At 41.5% G+C, this 11,006-nt stretch overlaps 1 protein-coding gene across 1 annotated transcript; it reads left to right on the forward strand.

The window, feature by feature from the left end:
• Positions 1–236: 236 nt before the first annotated feature.
• On the forward strand, positions 237–7,824 carry LOC116319707 (prenylcysteine oxidase-like). The gene is given in 8 exon segments (XM_031739122.2): positions 237–376; positions 2,227–2,433; positions 2,638–2,812; positions 3,857–3,921; positions 3,924–4,067; positions 4,386–4,526; positions 4,812–5,223; positions 5,869–7,824. Coding segments are annotated over 8 exon segments (1,503 nt in total). The 5' UTR covers positions 237–267; the 3' UTR covers positions 6,119–7,824.
• The last annotated feature ends 3,182 nt before the right edge of the window (positions 7,825–11,006 follow it).

Consider the following 11,006-nt stretch of genomic DNA (forward strand, 5'->3'; position numbering starts at 1 on the left):
AATCTGTTTGGATCACGTGTAATTGCCGGACGTAGACGTGAGTGACGGTCCAACTGCTGAACCATGATCATCACCATCTTTATCACTCCATCCTTTGTGCTGTATTCTCATCTTATTCGGCCTCATTTACTTACACCGTTAATCATCACACCGTTGAGTTTCTACTGTTGTGAGCGCACAGAGAACGCAGAAGCTAGCCTCGTGTGCTGTTAGCCTAACGGTCGCGTCCTCTCCTCTCCATCCGGTCATCGCTGCTTTGCTGTCGCTATGGGCTGCTCTTTGCTCCCTCTTTTCGTCGCTGTGCTGGCAGCCCGGTTTGTTGTCGCAGACCCGGAGGAACACGGTCCTGTCGACGGAGCTCCGCCTTCAAAGATAGGCAAGAAAAAGCAGTAATTAAACCATCCTAGTTAGCTGTGTAGTTCAGCTAATGTTAGCCTCTCAGTCAGTCTGAGGGCTGATGAATATGCAGCATCCATCAGTGGTATCCGAATACTGAAGATAAAGGCAAACACTAACCTAGTCTGAACATTGTGTGTCACATGAATAAGAAAGCTTAATTATAGACACGAGTTATCTGTTAATTTGCATTTTGAAGCAACCTTTATTCAAATAAACAGGAAGTAAAGCTTCAGCTGTCATCTTCGGCCAGGAGGCCCAAAAAAACCTAAAGATATGACGGAAAAAATAAAAGCACAAAAGAGGAAATACAGCAGATCTTACACTTGAAAAAACAAAATAATGTGTTTGTTTGTTTTTTTTAAGTTGAACACGATAGTAATAAATCCCTTTTCCCTTTTACGTAGAGAAGTTTTTCATACTCTCATCATGAGCATGAATGTCATGGTAATTTGGGTCTTTTTATGTTTTTGTTTTGGTGGTTTCTTTCTCAAGGTGAATTTATTGGCAGAATTGGTTGGTTTCCTGGCACAGACCCAGCTTTTAAGCATAGTCCACAAAGTGTCAACAGGGTTGAGGTCAGGGCTATGAGAAAACCATCCCAGAAGCTTAATGTTAGTCTGATTTAGCCTTTTCAAAACAGTTTTGATGTGTGTTTGGGGTCATTGTTCTGTTGGAACACCTGTGTCCAAAAGTTGAAGAATTAGTCCTTCTTCATTATCCCCCCCCCCCCAAATTTACCAGTACCACTGGTAACAGCCCCAGAGCAGGATGCTGCCTCCACCATGCTTGACAGAGAGTACTCAGGTTCTCAGGTTTGAAAGCCTCACCTTTATGATTCCAAACATATCTCTTATCGTTGTGGCCAAGTTGTGTGATTATTTGAATACTTCTTTCTCTCGTCTGACCTAACCAATTTCCAATTTCAAGGGAGCTTCCCAATCATGATCACTAATGAGAAGTTAATAGGCCTTGGCCTTGTCAAACTAAACAGCATTGTAGAGCCTTCAGCACCACTTATAAAAGATTTAACTGAGTGTATGTATTTATTTGAATCTGTGTTTAATTTGAACCCTGTGTGGATTAAAGAAAATCCAAAACGTGTGCACCCAATTATTGTTTTTTTTAAAGTCAGTAAAGATGTATGCTGTACAATCATTTCACCCTGAAAAAAAGAACAGTTCAAAGAAATCATTAAAAGGCCAGAATTACAATGACCTTTATCCCCATTATGAGTGGAAGTGCTGTAACAAGAGATCATTTGGGATTAAACAATATACCCTATCAATGTGCCCTATTCAACACCTCTATACTTCAAGATAACCCAAAAACTCAAGAAAAGCATCATTTATGTCCTCATCCTCAGTACAGATAAATAGTAAATACTGATGAAACTGTTATTACCCTTATAGAGAGGCCAACAACACCAGCAAACAGCAAATTTACACTGTAATATAGATCTTCATTAGATTTAAGGCACATGGGGGTGGCTGTAGCTCAGGTGGCAGTGCAGGTCAGCCACTAATCAGAAGGTCAGTGGTTCGATCCCAGGCTGCCTCCTGGCTGCATGCCAAATATCCTTGGGCAAGATACTAACCCCATGTTTGTCTACTGGTGGTGGTCACTGGCCCGGTGGCGCCAGTGTCCGGCAGCCTCGCCTCTGTCAGCTGCGGCTACAATGTAGCTTGCCATTGCCTGCCTTTGTGTGTGAATGGGTGAATGACTGAATGTAGTGTAAAGCGCTTTGGGGTCCTTAGGGACCTATACAAATGCAGGCCAAATGCAGGCCATTTCATCACCGAACCTCACTCTGTGTCTCTTGCTCTCCAGCTGTGGTTGGGGCAGGGATAGGAGGCAGCGCCACTGCCCACTTCCTGCGTCAGCACTTTGGCCCAGAGGTCCAGGTGGACGTGTTTGAGAAGGGAGAGGTAGGAGGCCGTCTCGCCACCGTAACCGTCAATCACAATGACTATGAGTCTGGAGGCTCCATTATTCACTCGCTCAACCTCCACATGCAGGAGTTTGTCAAGCAGCTGGGTGAGTTTATGGACAAAGATGTCTACCTTCGCATAGTCACAGCAGAGGTCAGATTTTAAAATTTTGCTTTGCTTTTTCAAACCAGGGGAGGGATTCTTGCGTTTTTTAAATATTCCCCAGCAAAAGCGATCACTTTACAAGAGGAAAGTTAGAAACCTGACACTATGCTGGTCCTACGTGTCGTCCTGTGTTTGCCCAAACAAGGTTTGAAGTATCGTCGCAACGTGGCCGGAAAGATGGCGGTGTTTAACGGCGAAGAGGTGATTCTGGAGGAGACGGACTGGTACCTGCTCGACCTGTTCCGGCTGTGGTGGCGCTACGGTATTAGCTTCATACGTCTGCAGATGTGGGTGGAGGAGATTATGGAGAAGTTTATGAGGTGAGTCAGAAGTTTTAGTGCCTTGATTTTATTTTGTCTCTTCAGCTTCTTTGCATGTTGGGCACTTGATGGGATGTGGCAGGGGCGCCGCTACAAACTGCACTGTCAGGGTATCATAACTTTGTTGTGGGTGTCTCTGCAAGTGGAAGCAAAGCTTTGTTTATTTCTTAATGCTCATTTTTTCTCCTGCCTTTTTCTGGTGACAGTATTGTTAGTTGATTAGTGGTAATGACATGAATCTGACCTAATTATACTTCCTTTTTTAAAAATCTTGCTCCAAAATTGGCACTGCAGATCCAGCTGAGTCACTCATGGCTTGAGTGCTTTTCTTCCCAAAATTGTTTTTTCTATCTCAAAGATAAGGTTGGACTATAAAAACAATTGTCTTGCCCTTAAAATGTGCACAGCACTTCCTTCTGGTGTTGCAGTCAGTGGGGGAAGCCTGTTTTTGAGCTATTTATTGTTCTCTGCGCCTTAGGCATCTGCAGCCATAATAACTGCAAAACCTTGACTCATTGTGTGCCTTTCCGAGCATGAGGTCTGCGTAAATATAGATAGCCATCTGCCTGGGATTTGCCAGTGAGAAAGGACCACTGACATGAAACTTCTCTTTATCCTCCAGCAACACAAATATACAGTGTAGAATTGCATGAGTGTATTTCAGATATCAAACCCTCTCAGGGCCAAACATGTCAAATCTTTTGCTTACATTTATATTTCCTCTGCTCAGTTTTGCCTTGAAAGATGAACCAGAAACAGAATTTTGCTTTTTCCTTCCTCCACCACCAACATCTATTTCCTCCCTCAGGAAGTGATTTTTATCTCTTCATCACTTTTTTCTTTCTTTTCTTCTCTCTAAGTTGACAACCACAAGCCTCTATATATCTCTCTCCGTCTCTGATTTGTTGCCAATAGATTATTGCTGACTGAATAACTTTGAGCAGGAAACGAAACCAAAAAAAACCAAAACATGTCCATATTGCTCTGTCTACTGATTTAGTCGTTAACTGTTATAATTTGTGTGTCTGTGCATGTGAAATATAGGATCTACAAATACCAGGCCCACGGCTACGCCTTTAGCTCCGTAGAGGAACTGCTGGACTCTCTCGGGGCAGCGGCTTCATCAACATGACCCGGAGGCCGCTGTCCGATTCGCTGCTGGAGCTGGGTGTGTCCCAACGCTTCATTGATGAGGTTATCGCACCCGTGATGAGGATCAACTACGGACAGAATGTCAGCATCCCCGCCTTTGTAGGTCAGCTAAGTGGGAAGATGCAAGCAGCAGTGGAGGAAGAAGTGAGGGGGTGATGAGTAGTGAAGTAAGAGGGCAACGGCTGTGAAGGTGTGTTCGGGGACAATTATGACCTGAACGTCCTCCTTGCTGATTTGGCTCAGGAGAAAGGAAAGGAAGAGAGAGGAAAAGAGATGCAGGGTTGATGGTAGAAGAGGAAGGCAAGGTGAGAGGGGAGGGGGGTGGCCTGTGGGAGTGAGAGAACAGGAAAGTGTGTGGGCAGCTGATAATTGGTTTAAAGCACTTGGCACTGTCTGTTCAATGTGCGTGTGTGTGTTTCAGGAGCTGTGTCTTTAGCTGGTGCCCAGAACAACCTGTGGGCGGTGGAAGGAGGCAACAAGCTGGTGTGTTCAGGCCTGCTGAAAATGGCCAGTGCTAACCTGCTGCAGGCGCAGGTCAACTCCATCTCTCCCATCCACTCAGGTAACTCCATCCTGATGTTTCCTGTTTTTTAAGTGCTGTTTTTTTCCAGCTGTGACAGATTTACTGGTATTGATTATTCTTTGTGAGTCTGTGTGTCCATTGTATATTATCACCCACCTGTTGTGTTGAAGAGAGAGCTGAACATAAAAGCAAACCTACTGATTTATCAGTTGATCTGCATCCCTACCCTTGCCCGTGGTCATGAGCTCTGGGTAATGAAAGAAAGAATGAGATGGTTTGTCAGGATTTGCACTGTCATCCACAGAGCTTGTTTTTGTAATACAGGAGAGGGACTCCAGTACCAGCTGAGCTTCACCACGGCAACAGGGACGGCATCAGAGCTGTATGACATTGTAGTGTTGGCGACGCCTCTACAGGCTAGCGTCGGGTCTGGAGTCCAGTTTCAAGGTTTCACGCCTCCGTTTGATGAGCTGCCTGGCAGCTATCACAGCACTGTAGCAACCATCGTCCATGGTTACCTCAACACTTCTTTCTTTGGGTTCCCGGATCCCCGTCTGTTCCCTTTCGCCAGTGTCTTGACGACCGACACACCTGATCTGTTCTTTAACAGCGTGGCTAGTGTTTGTCCCGTCAACATCTCAGCAGGGTTCCGGCGTAAGCAGCCGCAGGAGGCTGGAGTCTACAAGGTGTTCTCCCCACAGCTGCTGGAAAAGTCTCAGCTCAAAACGCTATTCAGGTCAGCCATGTTCTTCCCAGAAGTTGATCCCATAGTCATGCCAGGGCAATTGTGTATTTGTTTGGTCCAAAGTAAAGCCTGATGGATATGAGTTTTTAAAAACCAACCTGCAAGAATCCAATATATTGGCCGATAACGTTCCCTAACGTTTCTTAAGTGTAGTTATGTAAGAGTCAGTTCAGTTTAAAAATAAACTTGATTTGTGGTTACAGCAAGTCGTGCATGACTCCACATTTACTTATTTAGGCTCTGACTGGTTCAGCTGGTTTGTGCTTTTATTACATGTTTGAAGGGTATTTCTACCATCTCGTCCTTTTAAATTTGTAATTTATCGGCTGTTATAAATTTCAACGCTGATATCGGTAAATATCAGTCAGGCTCTAGTGTAGGTTTTTAAATTTACTATTGTATAAGACGGAAAAAAACAGCAAATATTCCTATTCAGGTAGTTAAAACCAGTGAAATTTAAGTATTTATGTTTAGGGGAGAACATTTTTTGTTATCAGAATCCTCTAAATACATTATAGTTGTTTTTTTTTTTTTTTAAAAAAGTTATTTAGTGATCTTACCACCAACATAGATCATCTTTTTGTTTTCTTTTAAATTGGCTGCTTTACTCTATCATACTGTTCTCTTCAATTTTAGGTCGTACTACTCAGTGCAGGTGACGGAGTGGCAGGCCTGCCCTCGCTACAGCAGCAGCCAGCGACTGCCACCTGTGGAGCTGCACCCCAATCTCTACTACCTCAATGGGATTGAGTGGGCTGGTAGTGCCATGGAGATGAGCTCAGTGGCTGCCAAAAACATCGCCCTGCTAGCCTACCACCGCTGGAATAGACAGACAGACATGGTGGACCAGAGAGATCTGGTGCATAGGATCAAGACCGAACTATAACCTGACAAACGAATGCTAAGACCCCGATGGGTAATGTGATGTATGTCTGAGTGTATGGAGTCACCCAACCAAATTGTAAACTTTTGGGGATTTTGACCAGTGGCAAGCGGATTTAGATGTGCATTTATATAATATAACCTTTCGTGAATGCATTGAATTTATTCAGTCAGTACAGTAAGTTGAACAGAACTTGACCCTGCTGCCTCCTAACTAAACATAAACATCAAAAACCATAAATCAAGTCATTATATTGGCACCATTATAGACTCTGGTCCTGCTCCGCTACCCAAAAGGCCCGTTTCATTTCACTGATTCTCTGTGCCACATAAAAGAGACATGTTGCAGTTTTGTTTGTGGATTTATTGCCAATGCTAATTGGCAGTTTCCATCCAAAAATGATGCCGCAAGAACCTTTCCTTTGCCAAGAAATAAGAAAACCAAGCAAATGTGGAGAACACCAGCTGGCGTACTGTATACTGTATGGACTGTTAGGAGGTGGTGGTGCTGTTAATGAACACCATTTAATATAAATACCAGTTTACGGTTTTGGTACTGCTCTTCTTAAACAAATGTTTCTGTTTCCAAGCCAAGAAAGTGTTTAGAACAATAAGCTGTTGTACAGTATGTAACTAATCACTCATTTAACTTTGTCATCTAATCAAAACCACAGCGCTGCTGCTGCTACTCTCTGTAAATGTAGGGACTGTTAATGGACTGGTTGTTGCCACCAATGAGATCTCATTAAAGTAATCTCAGTAGGATTTCTGTAAATTAATAATTATTCACCAACCCATGGTAGTGGCCACTGGTGCAGTGCTCTATTGTCCCTTTCATCATTATCTCCCCTTCCTGCTGCTTTTGTTGCATAATCCAGCGGAAATAATTTTTTTTTCAGGGAAATGAGCCAGCCGGCTTTCACAGCAGACTGAATAAGAGCAGAGGACAGATCCGTGCTGCTGCTGCTGCTGCTGCTGACCACAAATGTTTCCATTTTCTCGCAAGCATTAAAAGCCTCAGTGGGAAAAAAGCTTTTCTGCTGAGGACTTTAATCATGCAAAGCACACACGTGAAAATTTTGGGTTTCACTTTCAGAATGGGGAAAATGTTTGTACGAAGACACAATGAGAAACCGATGACAGCTGATTATCTTCATGTGACTGTTTGAGTTGTCTTGTTTTCTTAATTTCTAATTTATCTACACTGGATTTGGGCTGAAGTGGATTTCTAGAAAACCTTGTGACTCCAAAGGGCTTCAGTTGATGGATAATGTGATTTCTGTTGTGTGTTGAAAAGTTGCTGATGACACTGATTTAAAACACTGTGATGGCTTCAGAAACAATGTGATGGAAACTGTGTATATTTTAGTCATTTTTTGGAAAATTTCAAATTCAAAAAATTGCTTTTTTAGGTAGAACGGTAACATTTGTAGCTACAGTACTTGTATGTACATTTTCTAGTAAATACACATCTCAAATACTATTTAGACTACTTGTCTATGTCAGCTGTTCTGATCTTGAAAACATGATCAGATTAAAGAGCAGTGAGAAGAATGAGATCTTAAATTGGAATTATCTGGCAAACTCCTGTATTTAAGTTCTAAATGTTCCCGTTCTAAATGGTGTACATTGAATAGTATAGTCATAAAGATGTACTGTAAGTACATAGTAAAAGTACTGCAATAAATTGCCCCTTGGTATTAGTCATTATACAGTCAGGTCCATAAGTATTTGTATAATCACACAATATTTGTATTTTTGTCTTTGCATAGCACCACAGTGCTGATTTCCATCTGTAATTGAGTGGGGTTATCAAACGTGTTGCATTAACTGTTTGGAAATTACAGCGATTTTTATACAAAGTTCCCCAGAGGCTCAAAAGTGATTGCACAAACATAATTTTAAATACCAGAATTGTTTTAAATACTTTGATGAAAAATAAATACTAAATACTTTTGCAGTCCAATCCTCTGAAGTCTAGAACCCATGGACGTGACCAGATGCTGTGTTTCATTCTTTTAGATGCTCTGTCAGGCCTTTACTGCAGCTGCCTTCAGCTGCTACTTGCTTTTGTGTCTGTGCCTTCAGGTTTGTCTTCAGTAAATGAAAAGCATTCTTTAATAGGATGAGATCAGGTGACTGACTTGGCCACTGAAGAATTTCCCATTTCTTTGCTTTGATAAACTTTTGGGTCATGATCCATTTGCTTTGTGAAGTTTCACTGGCAGCCATACATGCTGCTATCAAAAACCTCCACCATGTTTGATAGATGATGTAGTACGCTTCATATCATAAGCTTTTTCTCTCCATCTCCATATTTTTCTCTCCACAACATTCTGGTGTTAGTTCATCTTGGTTGCATCTGTCCAAAGAACTTGTTTCATAACTGTTCAGGCTCTTTTAGATGTTTTCTGGCAAAGTTCAATCTGGCTTTCTTGTTCTTGACTGTAACCGGTGGTTTGCATATTGTTGTAAACCTTCTGTGTTTCCATTCCTGAAGCCGTCTCTGGGTTGTAGGCCTCGACAATTCGCCTTCTCGAGAGCGTTCTTGACTAGGTCAGATGTTGTAAAGCTGTTTTTCTTAACCATTGGAAATAATTCTGTCATAATGCACTTTAGTTGTTTTCCGTGATCTTTCAGGCCTTTTGATGTTTCTGAGTTGGTCAGTGCATTCCTTCTTTTTCGGAATGTACCAGATTGTTTATTTAGCCACTCCTAAAGTTTTTCCCGTCTCTCTCTATGTTTATTTTGGTTTTCAGCCTAATGATGTCCACCCCCACAGGCATCAAATATTTCTGCTTACCTGATATAGAGAGTTCCAGTAAACAGCTATCAAATGGAAGGTTTACACTTTGAGTCGGCTCCAGATCTTTAATCTGGCCATCAGAGTCCTTGTCGGATTATTGTCCAATTAATTTTGAGCCTTGGAAAATGAAGTTCTGAATAAAAATGTCTGCAGTTCCTAATCAGTTAACGAAACGCTTGTTATTGTCCAAATACTTAACTAACTGTATATGACCTCATTGGTTTGTATACAGCATGTTATTCTTTTAGCTGGCTGAGGTAAGGCAATTTTACCTACTTGACGTCCAACTGGGGAGTTCAGTCCAGTGATTCCTGTCCTTGGGATCAAGTCCTCCATATAAGAGATCTGAGGGGCTATTGAGGGGGCTTGACCACCTAAAGACTTGATAACAACAATGAGCTGAGGGCTATTTCTGTGTTAGATCTCAGATGCCTTAATTCATTCGGAACCAACAAGTTAATGTTTAACAAAGTGTTTAATTTCACAAAATGTCATACACTGATTGTAAAATATTGTACTTGCCAAAATTAATTTCTTTTTAAAATGTAAAAATGAAGTGGCATTAATCAACATGTTGCATTTAATCTTTCTGATGCACATAATAATGCATTTTAGAGTAAATTGCATTTGTCTCTGACTGTTAATAGAATAAAAGTTATTATAATGTAGTGAGCTTTTGTTCATTTTGGTTTTCAAACAAGGACACTAAAAAGTCTACTTCAGTGCTGACTATGTGTCAGCAGACAGGGTTTTATTTCTTCTCTATTAATAATTACACATAAGAAAATTGATTTGTTCAATAATGCAAAGTCCTGAAAAACAAGCCTCCTGGTGTCCAGTCAAGTTTTAATCCTGTGCTCCAGTTGGCATATAATCTAAATCACTCTGACAGGGTAAGTACTTATTCCACAATGAATTATTCGTTTTGTTTTTCCTGTCTCTGCGTCTGTACCTGGAGAATTGACCTTATCTCCAGGAAGATTACCCGAGGTCCTTTGGTCGTTCTCTGGATCACAGAATTTCTGATGTAGATCAGATCAGATGGTTACTGAAGATAAAGACATTAAAAACACATTTTAATCATCTACTGAAAGAAATGCAATTAAATATATATACTGTACTTTCCAGGTTATCACATGTGAAGGGATGATGGTGCTGCTGTAGGAAACTTAAGGCAATAAAAGCCATCTCCAGGCTTGCAGCAGTGTAATGTAACATATAATGGGCTCTGTATCTTCTCCTGCTTGGCTTCCTAGCAGCAGGAAAACAATCACACTGCTGAAAATAGAACGCAAGTCTCCCAGGGCTCAACCACTTATGCACTTTTTCGTCATTCACTCAACCGGGTTGATGGGCACATAGCCAACTAGGTCAAACTCTTATAATTAAATATTTATGTGACCATTACCCTGTTTTACAAAGGCTTGATGAGTTATGACCATAGTCATCCACCTTTATATACTTCATAACTCATAATTAATTGACTGAAGATGTTTTCTTCAGAAGCAAGGTTCCCCTTTATTTTGAATACTTGGGACATTACATCATTAATAATGAAAATGGAACAATAAAATATCTGTCTCTCCAGTCGTTTTTATAATGCTTTCAGGTTGTTTACACCAGCAGGCCAGACCAGGAAACTTTTTTCCAATCTTCTATCTAATTTTGGCGAACCCATTCCTCAGTTGGTGTAGCCTCAGTTTCCTGTTCTTAGCTGACAGGAGTGGCACATGGTTTGGCTTTCTGCTTCAAGGTTTCAAGTGTTGTGCATTCACCAATGCTTTTCTGTGTGTTTTTGGTTGGAAAGAGAGGTTATTTGAGTTACTGTTGCCTTCCTATCAGCTTGAGGCAGTGTGGTCATTCTCTTCTGACATCAACAAGGCATTTTTACTCAGAAAATTGCTGCTCACTGGATATTTTCTCCTTTTCAGACCATTCTCTGTAAACATTCTCATCACAAACACTCAGACCAGCCCATGTGACACCAACAAACATCCAACATTCATGCTGATATCACCTTTCTTCCCCCTTCTGATGCTCGGTTCAAACTTCAGCAGGTTGTCTTGAGTATGTCTATATGCTTAAA

This window comes from Oreochromis aureus, linkage group 10 (genome assembly GCF_013358895.1).
Source record: "Oreochromis aureus strain Israel breed Guangdong linkage group 10, ZZ_aureus, whole genome shotgun sequence".
In the NCBI taxonomy this organism is placed as follows: Eukaryota; Metazoa; Chordata; class Actinopteri; order Cichliformes; family Cichlidae; genus Oreochromis; species Oreochromis aureus.